This window comes from Saccostrea cucullata, unplaced genomic scaffold (genome assembly GCF_032062105.1).
Source record: "Saccostrea cucullata isolate Sc308-1 unplaced genomic scaffold, CSIRO_AGI_Scuc_v1 ctg2324, whole genome shotgun sequence".
In the NCBI taxonomy this organism is placed as follows: Eukaryota; Metazoa; Mollusca; class Bivalvia; order Ostreida; family Ostreidae; genus Saccostrea; species Saccostrea cuccullata.
This window is the reverse complement of record NW_026918989.1, coordinates 68,912-91,865: the sequence shown is the minus strand read 5'-3', so window position 1 is coordinate 91,865 and position 22,954 is coordinate 68,912. Positions and strand designations below refer to the sequence as shown.

The window sequence follows — 22,954 nt, the reverse complement described above, 5'->3', positions numbered from 1 at the left end:
TTTTTTTATTTATGTCAGAAACACATCAGACCTAAGCAATAAATTAGAAAAATTTTTTTTAATATGAATAGACCTACACTCAATTTTTCTTTAACTTACGGCAATTTTTTTTTTATCTCTGAAGCACGTGTTTTAGATGATCGATGATGAAAAACAAACATCAACATCATTCAATGAAATAATAAGAGTTATATATAATCATATTTTGAAGTGATTTGATCGTAGGCCACATGTCTTACATGGACATTTTATGCGTAAAATAGGTACCACATCCACAGAAATGATTTACAATTTCAATATAATTAAATATGACATAATACTTTTAATTAAATGCTTATCAAACTTTTTTCAGCATCAATCGGTGTGAATTTTGTATAGATTTACATTCAAAATCTACAAAATGTGGATGCATCGGAATTCTTGTCATAAAAAATATCTTTAGCATTAGATTAAAATAAATCTTCGCATTTATTGCTTAGGTCTGGTGTGTTTCTGACATACATAAACAATTTTTGATCATTTACATTCAGAAACTTGCATAGAAATGTAAGAAATGAGGTTTTTTAGTTTCTATCGACTATTGAACTATAAAAGCTATGTATCAAATGTTGAAAGCACTGAATGGATTTTGATCGAGATTAAATAAAACTAAAGTAGTAATTAATAAAAGAAATTCAACAATTGCAGAAAATAAATAATTAATTAACAGTCTAACAATATTAATGCAGATACATATTGACTATCCACACAAGTAAATAGTCAATACATAAAACTCAGGGGTTACATTAAAATATACAGCTCTAAGTAAAATGAAATAACGTCGTAAATGCCTTTGCCTTTATTTAATTACTCATGTTGCACGATATATTTTATTTAAAATGCTATCTAAACTTCATGTATTTACATGTTTAAAAAATGATACCCCCTCCCCCTCTTTTCTATCGGAACAACATAAAAATAAAGTAGATTTATAACAGTTTCTTTCACTATGCCTATCAGAAGTTTTCGTATTTATACGGACTAATAGAGTTCTACAACATCCTAGGTACAAAATGGGCCCTAAGGGTTTGATGCTCAATTCGCACTCTTAGATTCAGTCTCTTTACCAGTGCAGCGTCGAAAACTTGTTTCTCACGGGTAGTAGCAGTTCTCAACCTAAGTCTTAAGCATTTAAAAGAAAATGGAATGGGTCTTTTGGATATCACTCTAAAAGAAATCCTAAAATGGGGTAACGCAATATTCAATTATCAATCGCATACGGCATTTAGGAAACCCTCTCCTCCTTACCAATTTATTTTCTAAGACAGGACTATTGTTCTCGTAACTTATATCGATGCTATCAAAGATGTATGATGAATAGATTGAGTCCTCTCAAGGCAAGACCCAGTTAATAATATATATATGGATACTATTTCACTCGTACGGAAAAGTGTTCTTCCAAAAGGCATGTGTGTATCCATAGAAAATAAATCTATAACACAAATAGGAAGGTTATGGTGAAAACGAACAGTATTCAATCTCAAAATCCATAAACAAGTACAAAATAAAAGCAGAGCAAATACGAACTCCAGAAACATCAGAGGTGGGATCAGGTGCCATGGAGGAGTGAGCATCCCCTGCCGACCGGTCACACCCGCCGTGTGCTATTTGCGTAATGCTATTTACCGCTTCAACAATGATGGCTTTTATCATTTCTAGAACATATATAGTACTCATAATGAAAACAATGTACGAATTTAGATAGTGATATGAAAAATTACATCAATATTTTTGGCGCCTATAAAATGAAAACAGACTTAAGTCATAAATTTGATTTTAAATAGCTTGTCGTTTATAATACATGCACATTAAGGTAGTATACAAAATTTAGGCCAACGTTTTCTTCACATTCAATTTTTGCAATTTTGTACTAGGATACAAAATCTCTCTTTAGATGTAATTTGAACAATATTCAACCGCGCGGGTATGTTAAGGCAGCACATGGATCAGATTTCGGCGAATTGACACTTTTTTTTTAACATGTAACACTAATAAATAGGAAAAGTCATGGATAAATCTTTTACTATCTATATGCATTCTATAGACGTCAATGAGACATATACCACAATTTAAGAGGCAATACATCTCGACTTAACCACGTGACGTCTACAATTAGAAAAAAATGTCTTAATGAAAAAGTGAAAAGTTCAACACTACCCCGGGGATAATTAATTTCAATTTGTTGTCATAGTTATCTAAAAACATCTCTGTACCATGAAAAGTGCTGCTAAAATCCTACTGTCCTATCACATTAATAATTATTCAACACTTTCGGAGGAGCCCAGATAGCTTGAAATATACCCTGTCTCAACACTAGTACTTTTGATCAGAGGAACCAACATCCTTAAAAGAATCGCTTCTGCATTCCCTTGAATTGAATTGTACATGTAAGGATATTTTCAAATAAGTTAGCCTTTTACCAGATTGGGACCAATTGCCCAAATAGGATATGATATTTGAGACGGTATATAAATTTACAGTGCAAAGAAATGAAAATAATTATTTTGGTAATAAATACATGGATAATAAATCCGCATCAAGATACTTGTTAAGGAATAACTTTTGGTTAGCAAGTTTTTCTGTATGCCCATTGTTTTGGACATTGACCCCTCGGAATTTCCTAAACGTTTTAGGATCAATCTTAAAAAGTGTAGGGTTAAAAAAATCGCGTGCCAAAAGTTTTTTCTTTTAAAGTATTTTCATGCGGATTTTTGATATTTATTATCAAAATGAACATTTGCTTTTTTGCACAGTAAAGAATGATTGCACTTAGTGTACAAAAAGTGGCCCCCGGTAAATTGTGCAAAAATAAAGTATAGAAAGTAGCCTAATTTGATTAATAAAACAATTCTTCTAGGTCTTAATCGCAACTTTGCAAAATTACAGGAATTAAAACACTGTAAAAGTAAGTTAAAATAAAGAACGGGGCTGCGTTTTATAAGACGGGTCACTGCAATTCATGAATTTCCATTGTTATTCAAAGTTATTCCGATCTTTAAAGCTTGAATACATGGAGAGTGCATTCTTGCCCAAATTTTTCAAAAGGACAGAAGGTGTAGAACTGTTGGACATACAACATATTTAAAGGAGAAATTTGGGCAAGCCTGCGCTCGGGGTAAACTTTTTGAAAAAAAGGTACAAAACGCTGACCGTTTTCTTCGCTATTTACGGGTATTTACATGTCATTAACCTCATTGTGACCTGTTTAGTATTCCAATATATCACGTGATTTGTAGACTCAGGTAACTGTGAATACCAAAAAAAATCAATAAATCACATGGCTGTATCTCCGATTGATAATATAGGATCGAAAAGCGACCAACTTATACCGTTACTTGTACATTTTCAATTAATCAACACCGAATTCTTTATTTCGGTTTTGTATTTTTTATAGGTACTGGAATTAAAAATTGGTCAAAATGTAATGATATTTTATCTATCATAGTCCTTAGATTTAGGGGTCACGTTTAGAGGGTCAAAGATTTTAAAGATATTTAGTCCCAATCGCCGCAATACCATCATTCCTCAAGTGTTTTTTTTTTTTTTTTACTTAAAAAATATATACACACAGGGTATAGAATTACGTAGATGGTTTAACACTGCATGGAATGCTTTCTGGGACCCCCCCCCCCCCCCCAAGAAAAAAACACAAGCAAACAAACAAACAAAAATAATCACACATACAATTGATAAAATTGTTTTAGTAATAAAATATCACCACACGCAGCATCACAACAACAACAAATTCTGTACACCATTATATGTACTAAGTATTTACTTTACTTTTAAAAGTACGTAGAGAGAGATGGAGATTTTATAAATTCGATACGGCACTAATCTTTTAAAAAAAAATACAAAAGAAGTTTTTTTTTTTCTTTCATGGGGTTTTATTCCATTTTTATTTACAAACTTGTAGGCTTCTTTTATCAGGTTTTCTTAAGTGTAAAATTTTCACCTAGAAACGACTAAAACTGAGGGTAAAATCTGGATTTAGTGAGGTAGTACATGTACATCCCCGCGCAAGATCCCCAAGCGCCCCTTCACCCAAAAATCAAACAACAAGAAAAAGAAAAAACTGGCGAAAATTAAGGATAAATAACACAAACAAACTTTTTTTCAGAAATCAGCAATATTTATCATAGATTTACATTTAAATTGGTAGCCTAAATAATGTTTAACAAGTATAGTGACCGAATTTTGTAAGATTTTGCCATAAGGTTAAAAATTGTTGCAAAATTTTGTATGGAATTATATAGAAAGCAAAACAAAAGCTTATATTTAAGCACCATGGAAAACCTACGATTTCTTAACATTTCAGGGATTTATTTTTATTTTTGTTTGTGGTAAGTACCCTTAAGCTTGAGATTTTTTTTGTGTTTACTTTTCTGTATATAATTGGCTTTTTATACATGTTTCCCTCTCTACATAAGTGCAAATATTTTTTGGACAATGTGAAAAATATATTGTATAAAAGGATTAATATTAAACATATTTATTTCATTTTCACTATATGGTGCGTGGCATTTGCCCGCAGGAAAAATGTTCAAAGACAAGACAGTATCAGTGGAATAGAAATCACTGTTAATTACTTCAGTAGAGAAAATACATGAAAATAACACGTTCACTTAATTTATCTTGGTCTTTTGAAATGTTAAGAATACTTGAATTAATTACAAATTGAGTAATATATTGTAAATTTCTATTTTTTAGAATTTAGATCTAAGGGCAGATCACTCTAACTGCAGAAAAATACCTTAGAATCAAAACTCTTTAGTGTGCAGTGTAGAGAGAGTTCTTAAAACCCAACTCGGAAAAGCGCAACGTTCCGGTATTAACATCTTTAATTATCTTGAATAAAACTAAAGCGCCGTTTTCAATGATTTTTTTTTTTGCAAGTTATGAACCACACTAATAACAAAATATCAGTTAGCTGTAAAATTATGAAGACTATAGTAAATTAGATAAAGTTAGAGGGGTCCAAAAAAGGGGCCACGGCCCTATGCTTAAGTGGAAACATTCTTTATATCCTAGTTTGAGATAATAATTATCCCAAACAGGCTAATAAATCCCATTTGGGCGACTGGTAACAACCTATTTAATGATAAAATTTTATCGTATTTTGTATGATATGCAAAATAGACAAAGCGCAATTTTTAAAAAAAAGTTGTTTTTTTTTCTAAAATACTGAGTAATTTTTATTGTATGCATTTACTTCACTGCAAACGGAATTTCAGACGTCGTGCAAAGTATTGGGGTTTGAAATTGCGCAAATTGTATCACTGTTAACGACGGGCGTTAGTATTTTTTATCATTTTGTCGTTTTGGCTACATAGGTTTTTCTGCAAATTTGTACGATGCTTCTGTAATGTGATGTGATGATGTCACACAGTATGTATTATTTAATTTCCAATTAACTGGCCGATTCCGACTGTTCATAAAATTGGAAGCATTCCGTAATATGCCTTGATCTTGTAACAAGAAAAGAGAGAATGTTTGATGAAATTTTGTTACTATGTAACAGGTTCTTTTCGTAAATCAAAGTTGATTAATGAATTGTGCAAATAAAACAGTTGTCAAATATTTCTTTACAAAACTGTAAGCAAATAAAAGGAGAGATTGAGAGAGTGATTTTGATGTCTAGTCGGTTTTGTTACAACGACATTTATATGCACATGATGGTATTTAATAGGACGTATAAAATCAATATGAACTGTATTCTATTTTACTGGAAAAACTTGTAACAGATAAAATCTTATTTTTAAAATGTGCAAATAAATAAAATTTTGTATTTAAAGAAACACTAAAAATAAGACATTTTTTAGAAAACAGGAGCAAAAATTGGATGTCTAGTCTAATTTGTTACGCCTTTAGTTTTTGACGTTTTTACGCTCAAACGATGTATGAAATAACGTCAGAAATGTTTATTTTGACGTTACAAAGTTCAGCCCGAATTCTATGCGCGACGTCTTTAGCGGTCATTTATTATAATAACCTGTCATTATATCCCACATGCAACGATTCCTAGGTCATTATTATTGTAAACAGTACCTTTTGGAGTCATTATTGAATTTTAAAGCATTCTTACTAGTGAATCAAATTCGAGCATTATCAATAGAGGTATAATGATGATTGTTAGTTCATTATCTACACATTAAATTCGTCACGGATTTTTTTTCAATTTTCCCGAAAATGACATTGATCACTCGGCGGATGTGACCGCTAAACAGTTCTAAGAAGTAAACTCCGCTTTGTCACCTGATTCCACCATTGATGTTTGGAGGTCCGTGTTTCATTTTCTCCTGATTTCTACTGTTTAAATAGACCAATGAGCTTGACTTCTGTTTGTTATCTCGATATTTGACTTGATTTTATTTACTTCTGATTTTTTTTCTCTTGCTTTTAAGTATTGAAAAACATGAACATACTTCAAAACTTTATTTCTGTAACATGGGTGTCTGTTGACAAAATGGAATAATCATTTACAGTTTATGACCTGAAAAAATATGCAAAAGTATCATACAAATGAATTCGACGCCTGGAATTTATTTTTGTCGAAACCTTGCTTCCTTTCTTTAGTTTTACGATCATGTGACCACATGTGCTTGACCAATATCTTGGCTGTTTTTCAATTACTGCGGGTGATTATAGTTTTTCATCAACATATCCATAAACATAGACATCACAAAGTGCATCACGACTATACCTAAATATATACACTGTACAGCTGTAGATAATTGAAATAAGAAATGAAAGTACCACTTTTTCTCTTTCTAAAACAATAAGAGCAAAAATTTATTTATAACTTTTTTAACTTCAGATAACAAGTGTGTCAGAGGTTAACCTTTATTAAACCAATATTTCAGATTTTTTTTTTTTTGTAAAGTATATTTCATTTTAATAGAGTAAATCAAAGTGCATTATTATAATTTTCTTTCTTTTTTTTTTTTTAATTTTCATTATCTCTCAATTTTGATTTTGTTGGTTAAAACTTTATATTTTGAACTAAAATATTCAGATTTTATTTAATTTACATTTGTAAAGGTACAGGAAAAGTAAAATTTTAAGTATGATACTATAGAAGGTTCAAAGAAGCAACGTTCATCAAAGTATTAAATATTTACTTGTAAACATAGTGCACAATTTTGTTCACAGTAGAATGATACATTTATTGCTCGTATATTGAAGTAATTGGTTACAAAATGTAAGCCGGAATCGAGAGTTAGCGTGCGTATCTCTTATACTTGAATACAACGAATGCAAAAATTTGTCATATTTAAATATATAAATATGACACATGTACACACCGGTAATTTATTACTTTTACGAATATTCATGTGTCACTTACAGACTTCTTTTTTATTGCAAATGTCTTACAAGGTTTTAAGTGATGTTTATGGTCAACTTGTAATAGTCGGAATCAAAGATATATATTCACTAAGCTGGTCTCTTAAAGAATGACTGAACTTAAGCTATGAGAATTGGATCCCGATGTTTTGCGCAAAATAAAATTCCAAAATTCATTTAATTTATGTTTTACAGGTATTAAACAATATCTTAAGAGCAGGTTTTGGTATATTATATTGCATGACAGTACTAAATAATTCCGAGCGACACTAGCTTTTGAGACGGGGGTCTAACAATTTTGTGTCATTTCTATTTCTATTCATATGCATACCAGTTTTCAACGACTTTGTTTACATCGAGCCGCAAATTGGCCATTTTTCTCATTTGCACAGAATGTGTATTTTAACTTAAACTTATACATATCTAAAGGACAATGTTGGCCAAGTTGCGGCTCATATCTAATTTATAAAAAAAAAAAAATGAACCCAAACTACACTCGAGTTAGCTACTAAATTAGTAGGTCACCGAGTGTCAACCCATGTGACCCGTTTGATATTATTATCACTTTTCTCACGTGATATTCAAGTGTTCGATACGCTTTCATTGTGTCAATCGTTGGAAAATTCTTTTTCAATCTACTTTCATCTTCAAAATATTGAAGATTCTTGCGTAAATTTTATTGGCGTTTTAAAGTTAACATTGACCTCTTTCACTGTAGTGTTTTTGTTCGGGGTATTTTAAAGGTAAAGTATATTATTTTTCTGATTACATGCTGTACATAGAGCACTGTATATACATGTAGGTAATATTTTAGCTTGGGTGTTATATCAAAATCATTGTAAGTACATTTGGGGCTAGTTCTTGGGGTGGTTGTTATAGCTTTTCGTAATTTGTTAAGGCGCTTTACTCCGACGCATATTTTGGTTTTTCCAGCCACAGCAGAACATGGACATTATAACCATATGGGAATTGGCGGTATCAGTTAGTGAACTCATTGGTCACAATACCTCTAGTCTTCATATACTTTATCCAAAGTTCCTAATTTCATAACTCTTATATTTTAAAAAGATATGAAGAATTTTGAGAACTTTGTATTTCAGTTGTAAGGTCTTGATGGGGCTATTCTGATCAATGTCATTACAAAAGAATTTATGAAGTTATGGTTTATTGTAGCAACATCACAATACAATTTACTTCTAATTTTAAAACAATGTTTGGTAGAGAAAATTAATTAGTGCTTTATAATGTAGAAGCCGAAATTCATTTTTGATGCATTGTCCTTTGTACTCTGAATACCGATCAAAACTTTTTTGAAAACTCTGGCAATAATCAATATTTGGATCAACTGTGTGTACTTATTTCAAATTATCCTATGGACAGGTTGCAAAGTATTTTTCATTTATGCGAAGACAGTCCTTTATGTTCAGAAAATAAAAAACTGTATTACAGTGTCATTTTCATCTACCAATAATTCTTAAAACACACACGACCAACCTAAGCATACAAAATTCATATATATTTATCATAATTATATTTATTTTTATGAGCTTTTCTGTTTTTATGATGATGTATTCTTTATTTTCAATATAAAGTGTATTTCAATTTTGTGTTTAAAGTGGCATATAGGCCCGGTGGGCCGGGTGTTGATTGTTACTTTATAAAGTATGTTAACAAAAGAATTTAATAATTATACACTTGTCACTATAAATAAATAAATAATAGTATCTTACTTACCTACTTTACTTACTTACGTGGATACAGATTAATGAAATTATATGCATGGTTATAAATCATTTATTTTTTGTACACAATGAACACAAAACAGTCCTCTCCGCGCCTTTTTCATATATAATGTAGATTTAATACGGAAAACCATGTGCTTACGATCTATTTCCATGCGATTTAAATGTCTCCGCCCCTTTGCTGCTACCTTAAAATCGAAACCGGTTATATTTTCCGGAATATTTGGTTTGAACGTGTTCATTTCAATAACGTTGTGTGTAATTATAAAAGTTTATATGACTGTAAAATCGAGACATTTATATCAAAAGCATATACATGTACAATAATCATTTATGAATTTAGCGATACATTATAATCAGAAGCTTCAAATGGATAGCCGAAAAGGTTCCAAATAACGTCATTCTTTCTTTTCTTTTTAAATACTTCTTAATTCAATATTTAGAAAGTTTGCATGGAATTAATTTCAATTTTGTATGCAGGCATCAAAACTTTTATGTTAAAGAGGCTGGGGTGGCAGCCATTTTCAGACTATTTCGATCTCCTTTAAAAGAAGAGCTCCATATAAAGATATACAAAAATGATCAATTTTTTAAAATAAATTTATGAATTTTTTCTTTGCCAAATGATAGTTGACAGCTTAAAATACCATATCTAAAAAAAATTAAATAAATATGGAGGTTAATTTGTGGTTAATTTGTAGACCCCTTAGCCTCCTTAAACATACTTTGTTATTTTTTTCACTATTCTTTAAGTTTTAAAATTGCTTTGTTTTTTTCCTCAAATATACAATAGTTTTTATGCCCCCTATATTTTCAAGGGCAAATGTTTCAAGGAATGTAAAGAAAAAGGCATTATCAATGTCAATTCAAGTTTTTATTTCGGTTTCAATCATTTTTCTTAATTGGATTCTTATTTATTGTTTATAACCCATAAAATATGAATAATTATTCCTGTGCAGATAGATATTCTTCCTTGATACATTTTTTGTTGAGACCTTGCTTCCGGCCTTCAGTGCGACTAATAATTGCTCACAAGTTGTAATCCATCTACTAGCCTGATTTTCAATTGTTGCACGAGAATACTCTTTTGCGTCGACATATCCAGAAACATACTTCACAATAGCCCCATCGGCAGGAGCATTTATAATTGCTTTTCAGCACTGCGTAGAAAGCGATCGTTTGCTTCCGATCTGTAAAATACAAAAAAGAAGAAAAATCATATTTCTTGTATAGAATAAATGTATATGAATGCTTTCGTGGTATAAGAAATTAAAAAGAAACAATTGAAACTAATATTAAATTTTACATAAATAATGCTTTTTAATCAAAAGACATAAAAAAGAGATGTACGTACATTGTAATTGAGATATTTATGAAGTATCTTATAGTTTCATATCTGATATTTTCAAAATATATCACAGTGGCAATTAATAGACTAAGTGCATTTTTCTTAAGTTTTATCCATGCTAATCAATCAATCAATCAAGTAATTTCGAAAAATCATTCTTTTATTAACTATTCACAAGGTTAGTTATACAGTTTGGTTCCCAATCCATTTCACGACAAGTTGATTTGCAATCCCTTACATGGTTAAAAAATTCTTCAGAATTAAGCGTACAGTTACATGTAGTAATCTAGGCAAGCCATGCTAAAATTCCTAGAAATGCAGTCTTCATCTTGGTGGTAAAATGTATCTTTCAAGAAAAAATAAAATGGTTAATCAAAAATTATAAACAGAGTGTAATTCTCGTAGAAATGTTATTAAGCTATAATTTTAAATTAAATGTTGAGATAAAACAATATGATTAGTATGGTGGCATGTTTCTGTCCCCCACGTTCAAGATGAATGATGCTAATATGCAACAAAATTATGTAGACATGCAACATACTTATGTTAACATGCAAGTTAATTATGTTGACATGCAAGTTACCAATCTTATAAGAAAGTATAATTTAAATTTAGAACATGCTTCACACAAAGGGTTTTTGCTGCCACCAAATCACTTGGTACACCCTAAGCCCAAGCTTCATGGTTGAGTGACTCTGCCATTGTGTGCATTATTATTGAGCAAATCATTATCAATGATAGGTAATTACAATCATAGACACAGGTCACCAGACAATAGATAATGGACCTGATGTGCTACATAGTAAAAGAAATATACATAGTAACATAAATTAGTACAGGAAGAAAGATCTTTTTCTTTTCCCCTGTCTTTCTTCCTGATTTTTTCAGCTTTAGCCAAAATAAATACAAAAAAAAATTGAAACTAAAATCAAAAGTTAAAGAGAAATTAAGAAATGTCTAGTAATTGTTTGAATATTAATGATTTACCATTTACATTGGTATACTTTAATCAGAATTATCGAGAAGTGAGAACAATAAAATTTTACTTACTATTTAATTTATTCTTCGATTCCAATTAAACAGACATGGACTGATGGGACACATCAAAAAGTCAAAATATGATTTTTTTTTAAGAAGTTAAAATGTGCAGGAACCGTCCTATATTGCTCAAGTTGTGTACATGTACACCCAACCGCAAACCTATCTTTTTCCTGCTTTTCGTTTTCTGTGGAATTCTTTGCTTTTCAGGAGAAATTTATCAATTTTACCACCAAAACGAATGTTTAATAATGTCCACAAAACTTAAATGGTCCTGCCTTAAATCCATTAAAATGACATGACTATCTTCATACAGAGATTTTTGAATCAATAGAAATGAACCTGTTTAAAAACAACTCACTGTAGACCGTCACCTGAAAGGTAGATATTACCCTAAGGGTATAATTATCACATCTGGGCCTGTACAAAATGGCAACAGTCAGGGTCAACCTATCGTAATCTTGATTAAATAATAAGAAACACACAAAGATTTGTAATCAAATAGACAGAGACACAAAAGGCTTAATTTCTCGCGTGAAGCATGTACTAAGTATGATTGTTGTTAAACTTTTCCCTCGCCATTCGATTTGCTCCCTCGCTTCGCTCGGCACCAAATCTCATGGTACTCGGGAAGAGTTTACCAACATATACATGGTTAATTATAAATTTACTTTCTAACACTCGTATCTGACATTGTAGTTGCAAGATGCAAGATAATTATGTGGACATGCGACTTAATTTATGCCAACATACAAGATAATTTTGTCAACATGCAACTTATTTATGTCAACATGCAACTTAAATATGTCAACGTGCAAGATGATTATGTCAACAGGCGACTTATTTAAGTCAACATGCGACTTGATTCTGTCAATACACAAGATAATATTGTTAACATGCACGATATGTATGTTGATCTGCAAATTATAATCTCACATGTTCACATAAATAAGTCGCACGTTGACATAAATAAGTAGCATGTTTACATAAGTATCTTGCATGTACACATAAATATCTTGCATGGGAACATAAATATCCTGCAATTGCATTTCTACATAAGTATCTTGCATGTCAACATAAGTATCTTGCATGTTAACATAAATATCTTGCATGTCTACATAATTATCTCGCATGTCAACATAAGTAACCCGCATCTTGTCATAGTTATGTGGCATCTTGCATCTACGATGTCAGATAAGAGCTACAGTACAGGATTTTACCCATTCTAAGATCAGATTCTCTTAAAAGATTTGTAACTTGCATGTCAACATAATTTTCGTGCAAATTGATATAATTTTCTTGCATGTTGTCATAATTTTCTTGCATGATTAAATAATTAATCTTGCATCTAGGGGGCAGAAATATGCCACCATAGATTAGTAATATCAGTATTAGAATACAAAGAGTACTTACATAAACTTTTAAATATCCCCGGAAAAGGTACTTTGAGATTTGATTTCTTGCCTATATAAATATTGAAAACCAACTGTATAATTAAAACGATATTTGATATACCTGAAACCTGAAACAATGTAGGTAAATGTAGAATTAATGCACGTAATGTACATATACAAATACAAATATTTACAACACAACATGAAAACAAAGCATCTTTGAATTGTTGTAAAATATTCTAACATGCTTGTTTTCATTACTTTTAAATGACGACCATGGGTACGAAACAAATACACTGTTAACAACAATCTGTTGAACGTTAGAATATAAAAGAAAACTGAGATTTAAAAAAAAAAGTACTAACAAGGAACTTCTTTCAAAAGCTGAATATGCACTGTAGTCAGAGAACTAATAAAAAATCACACTAGTTATTTTCTATATTGTGGACAGATATGTACGGATAGTGTCTGTCTCCTTCACTCAGTTCTTCAAAATTACCATGAAGTGTTATTTCATAATTCATCATAAACAGTATTTCTTTCTGGTTTCCATTGCATTGTTTCTCTTTTTCTGACAAAATTATATGAAAGAGTTATCAGACATAGATATTTTTTGAAACATTAGATTTTTTCTGAGAATACATACTTCACTAGAGAAAAAGTGTTTCATTACATGTTGTTATGGGTTCTTTCCCTAGTATTCTCCAAATAATCAAGAAACTCAAAAACATTTTCACATTTATATAGTTAAAATATTGTACATAGTATTCTGGCTCTTGTCTGTCCACACAACGTTAAGTTTCTACATCACACCATACTCCGTACGCTGTGCACCATACACTGTACATGATACACAAAATGAAGTAGAACGTAGAACGGGACCTACATTATACAACAATTGTAAACAAATTAAGTTCCACAGTTAAATACTCAAAGCTACATACAAGTTATTACCCACATAACCAACCATACACAAAAATGGGATAAGAATGGGATCAACATCACAGAACTTGTATTAAATGCTTTTACACAATAATTAAATTATTTTACATGTAACTTACACTTACACTCAGAAACTTCACTTGTATAGTTACTTTACTGTTTAGAATCATAATGAAACTAAAACTAGAATACTAGAGCCGATACTATCAATTAACACTACTCACAATAATATTTATAGAACATATAAACTATACAAATGAATAAACATTCAAACAAATAAACTAAAATTAAAAGACCTTGAAATAACAAAGTTATCCCAGGACCGTTTAATTAACAAAACAGGAAAGAAAATGTAAATAAAACATGTCACTCACCTCAGAAGTCAGTAACTGTAATAACACTTAAAATATACTCAGTACTTTAACTTTACAAAACTTCGGCAGTATAAAATTGGACAATCAGACAGAGCTCGTGCAGCTATATCTTCGAAAGCCGGTTTTGAGAAGGGCGGAAGCCTAAACTCAGTTGAACAAATACAGGTAGTGGAGAGGTACCAAAAAGGGTGTTTGAATAAGAGGTCAAGAATAGGGTAACTGAAAGAAACTACAGAAACTACAGAAAACAATTAGAACAATAATTAGAGTAGATTTAAAATGCAAATAGACAAAATAGCACCGTAAATGTGACAATACCTCCCACTTATGGAAAAGTATGCTAATACTTTAGAACACACATTTACGAAAGAATAAAAAAAGAGGAGTTTATATATACACAAATTGACACAAGTCATCACTACTTAGTTAAGCCTACTATGTTAATCTGCTCCTTGATTATCCCTCCCCCTAATGACGATAACTCGCTATCTATATAATTGAAGACCAAGTGTCCACCTCATGATCTTAGCGTTGATAGCTTTGGCTTTGTTCAAATACATTAACGACTGATGATCTGTTTCAATGAGGAACTCGTGTCCATACAAGTTCAGGTGGAACTTTTGGACTGCCCAAACAATTGCCAAGCATTCTTTTTCGATTGTAGAATACTTACTTTCACTGTCCTTCAATTTTCGACTTGCATACGAAGTTCAAACCACTATGCTCATCAAACTGCATCATCACAGCTCCAATTCGTCTATCCGATGCGTCAGGCTGAAGAATGAACTGTTTTGATAAATCTGGCAGTTTAAGAATAGGCGATTTCAAACGCTTTGCCTTAAATGTTTGAAATGATTTTTCCTTAGGTTGATTCCAAATAATATTATTTGGCGACCCTTCTTTGTCAGATAAGTGAGGGGTTGTGCAACAGACGAAAAATTGGGAACGAATTTCCTGTAGAAACTAACGAGTCCCAAAAAAGATTTTAACTGACGTTAAGTGTTTGGTGCTGGCGCTTCTCGAATTGCTCTTACCTTGTCTGGGTTTGGTTTTAACTGGTTCTCACCTACGATACCGCCTACGCACTCTAAACTCTTGTACCCTATTGCACACTTGGAAAGTTTTGCTGTCAAATTGGCGTTTCTCAGCCTGGTAAAGAGTTCATGAAGAACTTCCAAATGTTGATCTAAGTCCTCTGTAAAAACAATGATGTCATCGATAAAATTATCAATGTTTGACATTCCGTACAACAACTTACGCATCAGTCTGGAAAACGTCGCCGGTGCTGTCAACAAACCAAAGGGCATCACTAGAAATTGGAAGAGGCCTTTGGATGTCTGAAACGCTGTTTTGGCTTTAGCTGATGATGTTAATGGAACCTGCCAGAAGCCTTTGGATAAGTCGATCCTTGAAAATACCTTGTAGTTGAAAAGTTGAAAAACTTTGAAAAGATATCATTTGCATTTGGCATCGGTTCTGTATCGAACTGTGAACATGCACTGAGAGCTCTAAAATCTACGCAGAAACGAAAAGTGTCATCTTTGTTTCTTCAGAAGAACAACTGGAGAAGAAAATGGACTTTCTGAAGGTTCAATGACATTCAATTCCAGCATTTTCTCGACTTCCATATCAGCTATTCCCCTCATTGAAAATGGAATTGCATAAGATTTAGCTCTGATTGGTTGACTTGAGATTATCTTAATGTCGTGTTCAATAAAATTGGTGTAGCTAGCTAGATCATCAGACAATACATCAGTAAACTGATCCAAAAGTGATGTTACCTTTTTTTCTGTATTCAGGTGATAACTCTGGGTTGATGACCACACCTTCGGTATTCCCGACACTCGCTAAGCCATACTCGTCATCCTCCTCCTCCTTCAATTTACCTTTTATTTCAATCTGGTAGTCATCTTTGTTTATCTTCTTCTTGATGATTAATGTTCCTTTCCATTGCATCAGTAACTTATTTGAATCTGTGGGCAGCAATACTAAAACTTTTTCTCCTACCTTCATACTCCTTGCTCTAGTTGATCTGTTGTAGGATCTCGTCTGTCGTTGAGAAGCCTTCTCCAAGTTTTCTCTGGCTATCTCTGCCGTTGTCTCAAGTCTCTCTCGTAAATCCAACAGATAAATAGACTTCACCTGATAATCGTCTATCTCTTTTGTCCAAAGCTCTTTTAAAATGCCCATGGGCCCTCTTACGTGTCTTCCATACACTACGTCATAAGGCGAAAAGCCCTAACTTTCTTGCGGCACTTCCCTGTAAGCAAACAATACTAAGTTAATATATCTATCCCAATCACGTTGACGTTCGGAGCACATACGCTTTAACACATGTTTGAGGGTTCCCTTAAACCTCTCAACCAAGCCGTTTGTCATAAGGTGGTTAGGGGTAGTAGTGAGTTGATTTAACGATAGTAGCCGTTTTACCTCTCTCATAATTGATGATGTAAATGGAGAACCCATATCGCTCAACATTTCCCCGGGAACTCCAATTCTAGAAAATATGTCTCTGAGCGCTTCGGCAACTCTCTCCGTTTCAATTGATGGCAGTGGTACAGCTTCAGGCTATCTAGTAGCAAAATCGACCAAAGTAAGAAAATACCTATTCCCTTTGTCAGTAATATGATGAAAAGGTCCGACGATGTCTACGGCAACCCTCTTGAAAGGAACATCAACAAGTGGCATCTTCTGAAGGGGGTACTTAGAAACCTTACCTTTTTGTACGGTCCTTTGACTGATGTCACAAGAGCGACAAAACATCTTGAAATCAGTCTGTAATCTAGGCCAGTAATTCAGAAAGAATTCTTGACGTTGTACGTGATATAGCTAAATGACCAGACATGATTGACTCATGTACCAATTTCACGACAATTTCCCTCAATTTCTTTGGGACTACAAGCTGTCTGTAAGACTTACCCGATTCAGTCTTGGTTTGATATTCACGATATATAAACCCGTTGAGTATAAGCCATCGAATTGTTGCAGTACGTTTGTCAACCACTTGTCCGGAACTTGCCCATTGTCGTATTCTCTGCAGTGAGTCATCAGTCTGTTGTTCTTGTTTAATCTCGTTTGGAGTGATGTTTCCCTTAAGTATTTTTTGGAACTTGAGTTTAGGATATTGTTTTTAATTTTACCTTTGCTTGTTGACGGGTTTCAACAGCATTTGCCTCTGACCATTCAGGATCAGGATCTCCAGGTGCTCGTACCTTAGCTACATTCCCGATGATTAGATCGTAGACTGGCTCCTCCATACACCATGCTTCAAATGTTCCTGTAATATAGGGCGTGTCAACAAAGATGGAAGCAACTGGTACTCTAGTAGATGAACCATCTGCCAAAATGCATGTTTGAAACTTATCTTAAATTATTTGCTTCATCAATCTTACTTCTTCGAACCACTATGCGCTCAATGATCGGGAGGTCGTGAGTTCGTATCTCGGCCGCGACTGACCTAGTCGTTAATATTGGTAGCAACTGTTCCTTCGCCATGCGCTCGGCACTTTGAAGTGAAAATTGCGGGTCCTTCGGATGAGACCTTAAAAACCGAGGTCCCCTGTCAGCGGCAGGCGTTGGCACGATAAAGATCCCTCACTGCTCAATAGCCCTGAGTGCTTAGTAAAGGTCGAAATTTGAAGCCCTTCACCAGTATACGGTGACGTCTCCATATGAGTGAAGAATTCTCGAGAGGGACGTTAAACAAAATACAATCAATCAATTGAACCACTATGCCGCTGCATCATGTGTCTCTTAGTACCGTAACTGGCTTAAATTTAACAAAACCTGCTGATACTGGCATGTTGTGTTGCAGTTTGTAGCATGATGACGAAACTCTTGTTAATGCATCAAGATTCAAAGAATTGGTTCCAGTGTCTGTTGGCATTGTGCTTACAAATGTTACCTTTGCTGTATGTTCCTCTGTACTAGATGAAGTATCATGGATTTCCTTCTGTTCTTGCGTTGGTACAGCTCCTATCTTCGGTATCTGCATTCTGATCCAATGTGCCCTATTCTGTTGCATTTAAGGACGCTCTAAACACTGCACTACCTAAAGAGTCTTCCGGTAGCTTCGGTATTTTTTGGAACTTGGAGTGATCCGCCCTTCGTATTTATTCGGGAAAAAAAATTCCGTTAATATTCTAAAATTATAAAATGAATCACTCCCCTTTCCGCTCTTTAGGATAAAAAGGTAGGAAAAGAGTGACGAAAATGACAGACAGCATGTCCACTAATTTGACATGTTTGAGAAAACGCTATAAAAGCGGAAGGTTTCGCCCCAAAATAAAGTCTGTTCCAATTCCTACATCTGAAGCAACTGGAAGAAAAACAGAGGTCTCCAGGTAACTGCTCGATAGTCATTCTAATTCTAAAACGGCTTTCGGAAACTTGAAAAAAAACATCATGTCCTTAGAAGTAATAGTATATTTTGTTGTTATTATATTTATCGAAATTTTGTTAAGGATGGATCATGATTATTCAAGACCCCCAAATCATGGTAAAAATATTATGAGTACCACTACCAGCATTGACGAGGGTTGGTCGGAATATGATGAAGAGGACGAGGATGAATTAGATACATCCGATGAAGATTACAGAGGCGACGATAGAAACGACGATCCGCCCGACGAAACTAATGAGGAAGACACTTTGCACCCAGATGTTTCAAAGAATCTACTTGACTGGCATGAGGTATTTCTAAATGTAAACCTTATATGAGGCATTAGTCCTTTAGACAATAACTGTGTTACTACTCTTTTGCAGGGCAAATTAATCAAGTTAATAACGTATGGAAAAGTTTTTGTTGATAGATATTACATTATGTATAGTTAACAATTGCTTCTACATCATATTTCACCAAAAAATTTTCCTGCAAAAGAATAGTACAACAGTTATTTTGAAAGGGTCTCTGTTATTTTATAGGTTTGTAAAACAAGTGAAATGTTTGACAATATTATAAAACAACTTAAAAAATGATAGTTTTCTTTTTTCAAGGCTTTCTGCAAGCTACAAGTTTTACATAGAATGTGCACAAAACATGTAGAATGCAAAAATGAACTTTAGTGTTCATGAATTCCCTTTTCTGTTTTCGTTGTCTTATAATGGTATTTTACGTATTGATATTTTTTTTTATATCAATTTTACTTACAAACAAATACATGTATCATACAAAGGGTCGTCGAGTGGTTGAACTTGGTGTGCTAGCAGCACAGCTACAGAAAGGATGCAAAAAATGTGGGACTGTATTACATCTGTGTGATTGTTTTCAAGAGAGGCATTATGGCCTTGGAAGTATTTTGTACATAAAGGTAAATGTCAAATTCATCATCATCAAAATAAACACTTATAATAAATGAACTTAAATTTGTAAGTAATCACCTTGATTCATATGAAATATTTCATTAATTTTGTAGTGTACTATATGCAGTTTTATTTCAAACATCCCCACTGGAAAGTGGCATGAAAAAAACATTTGGGATGTGAACACTAAGCTTGGTGCAGGTAATTTCAGAAAACTTCGCAATATGATTTAATATTGCAGCATATTTGATAGTGAATAATATTTTATTTTCAATTCACTCTGTGTCTTGTAGGTATTACCAGCAGTGGAATAGGTTTCTCTAATTTACACATGTTATTTGCTTCATTGAATATCCCTGGTGTAGCGGCTGGAACAGTCAAGAAAAGAGACAGAAAAGCAGGAAAGGCTATTGAATCTGTTGCCAAAAAAAGTTGCAATGAGGCTCTTGATGAAGAAATAAAAATGAATGATGGGTAAATTTTATAGAATTAAATTTTATGAAAAAAAAATACCAAGCGTCATGATCTCAACAACCTTTTGTCTTTCTTATTTCTCCTATGACAGTGTAGTTTTTTTATTATATATTTTTAGGAAAGTTGAAATAAGAGTTGCGGCTGATGCTGGATGGCAAACAAGATCTAGTGGAAGGAAATATAACAGCTATTCAGGTATGCATTCAAGAAGAAACTTTGAAAAAAAAATATTTCTTTTTGAAAATAAAACTTATTTATGAGGTGATTATGAATATATCTCTTTTTATTTTTTTAACCACAGGTCACAGTTCACTAATAGGTGATAAATCTGGGAAAATAGTGCGGTATGATTATAGATGCAGAAAATGCAGACTTTGTGAAAATGCAAAAAGAAAAGGCATTCAGCCCATTAACCATGACTGCAGGTAAAAAGTTGATAAGTATCAAATATATAATATATAAAAACAAATATGTAAAGTAAAAAAAAAATCAATAGTGATTGAAGGTCACTGCAAATTAATACAGTGTATAATATTTATATTTTCTACATGCTTATTTTTATATTTCTATTTCCAGGAAGAATTGGGATGGCTCAGCCAAAGCTATGGAGCCTGACATGATTGTGGGGATGTTGAAAGACTTAGAAAAAGATCATATCCATCCACATGAATTAGTAATGGATGATGACAGTACGACAATTTCACGTGCAAGGAAAGAGTGTGAGCAAAGTATTACAAAATTCAGTGACAGAAATCACCTGAAGAAAACATTTTCAAACAAACTGTATGATTTGCAAAGATTCAAAAAGTATCAACAACTTAGAGGAAAAACTATGACACATCTAAAGAAATATTTTTCTTATGTTCTTGCCCAGAACCAGAAAAAACCTGAAGAGTTGAAAAAATCCTTATTGTGTATTATTCCTCATATGTATGGAGACCATCTGGCATGCCCTTCATGGTGTAAATATAAGCGGAATCCAGCGAGTTACCTTCCACGGAATCTTCCATACAGCAGGTATCTAACATGTCCAGAGTTGAAAAAGGACTTGGAAGCCATTATTCAGACGTATGCACAACAAGCTGATAAACTATCAGATCTTGGATCGACACAAGCATGCGAAAGTTTTAATCACATCGTTGCATCAAAAAATCCAAAGAGCCTCTTTCTGTCAGGATCAGAAAGTACAAGTTTCATAATCGCTGCAGCTGTTGCACAGAAAAACATTGGAAAGTCTTATATACAAGAAGTAGGTATATTTGAATAATCGAAAAAATTATGCAATATAAAATAATCATATACATGTATTCTCATTTCATGTAAATGAGTAATGATTATGTTTACATGTATATTTACAGGTCAATGATGAACTGAATATGTCTCCTATACAGAAAAGGCGGTTGAAAAGATGGACAGAAAAAGAAACTTACAGAAGATAAGACAGAGTAGTGCAGAGTACAAGAAAAGGAGATGCCAAATTAGGAAATCCTCAAGTCAAGATCAGGGTTGTAAAGAAGTGCGTGAAGGAAAAACATATGAAACGTCAGTTGGACTAGAGAAAATGGATGAGGAGCAGGACATCAATTCCATTCCAAGTGCCACTGTTGAACCAGAGAGAATACCACTAAGAAATACTGATAGCACATTTGTTTACTTTGACCTAGAAACAACAGGTTTAGGTAAAGTTTTATATACAGATATATATACACATGTATTTCCATGAGACATTGATATATATATATATATATATATATATATATATATATATATATATATATATATATATATATATATTTTTTTTTTCTAGAGATACATTGTCTCAGATTTGTCTTATAGGTTCATCAGCTGAAATATTGGAAATAGGAGCTGCAAGAGGACAGGATATATTTCAAAAATACATAAAACCCAATGGTACAATATCTGCAAATGCAACTTGTGTGACTGGTCTCCATATGAAAAACCATGAACTTTACTACAGGGATCAAAAACTTGCAACAACAGACTTGAAATCAGCACTCCAAAAGTTTTCAGAGTGGCTATCGGACTCAAATTCTAACATTCTTGTGAGCCACAATGGATTACGGTTTGACTTTCCATTATTTATTCAAAACATTATGTCACAAAATATTGTGATGAATACATGTATTGCCGGCTTTATCGACACTTTGGAGGTTTTTAAAAATTCTGATTTAAAGACACAAACTGGCAGTTTTTCTCAGGAGTCTCTTATGAGAGATGCAGGAATCCAGTCACTAGGGGTTTCTCATTGTGCTCTAACTGATGCTATGGACCTACAAAATTTAGTGAACTTTCATAACATTCCTTTCAACACTCTGTTGAGTCAAAGCGTCATGTACGATTATGTTTTGCAGCATCTAAAGTTTTCTTCAGTAAAGAATGACAATTTGAAATCTCTTGACATCTTAGTCCATGGAAAAGTGATTACAGAATTTATGGCAAATAAAATTGCAAAATCTGGTTTAAATATGAATTATATTAAACTAGCACACACAAGAAATGGTGAAGATGGAGTAAAAAACTTGTTTGAAGAAATTGTAAATGGTAAAGCAAGAGTTACAAAGTGTAAGAAAATAATCAACTCGGTGTCGAATTATTTGTCAAGTCAGTTGTAAAGATTTACTTCCCTTTGTTTTTATAATTGTAAAGTTATATATTATTTTATTTTTATCTCTCTTATAAACCTGGCTCCACCATGTAAGATATGAATTTTTGTACACCAAATGGCAAAACCTTTATTTAAATTTGTAGAAAAATTCAGAAATTCCATATATACAAAAAATATCTGTGATTATCCTTACATTTTTTGTAATCTTTTGTATAAAATGTCAAAATATTTCTCAACTGTTGGGGTCATTCTATGTATTTATTTTTTTTTGTATGTTGGTTTATGTAACAATGATGTAGGACTTCGAGAAATTTTGGAGAAAATTATTTATG

At 32.7% G+C, this 22,954-nt stretch overlaps 2 protein-coding genes and 1 long non-coding RNA gene across 3 annotated transcripts; all 3 read left to right on the top strand.

Annotated features, from left to right (window-relative positions):
• The first annotated feature begins 18,643 nt into the window (after nt 1–18,643).
• On the top strand, nt 18,644–19,836 carry LOC134276657 (uncharacterized). Its single transcript, XM_062758931.1, has 4 exons — nt 18,644–18,913; nt 19,396–19,530; nt 19,636–19,701; nt 19,816–19,836. Exons 1-4 carry the CDS (start codon nt 18,686–18,688, stop codon nt 19,834–19,836), a joined length of 450 nt encoding a protein of 149 aa, XP_062614915.1. The 5' UTR covers nt 18,644–18,685.
• Nucleotides 19,837–19,912: 76 nt separating this feature from the next.
• Nucleotides 19,913–20,404, top strand: LOC134276636 (uncharacterized). Its single transcript, XR_009994087.1, has 3 exons — nt 19,913–19,996; nt 20,115–20,191; nt 20,298–20,404. It is a non-coding gene; the product is annotated as an uncharacterized LOC134276636 (long non-coding RNA).
• A 7-nt stretch (nt 20,405–20,411) lies between these two features.
• Nucleotides 20,412–22,629, top strand: LOC134276648 (uncharacterized). The gene is made up of 4 exons (XM_062758922.1): nt 20,412–20,428; nt 20,573–21,249; nt 21,388–21,675; nt 21,833–22,629. Exons 1-4 carry the CDS (start codon nt 20,412–20,414, stop codon nt 22,627–22,629), a joined length of 1,779 nt encoding a protein of 592 aa, XP_062614906.1.
• Nucleotides 22,630–22,954: the final 325 nt, after the last annotated feature.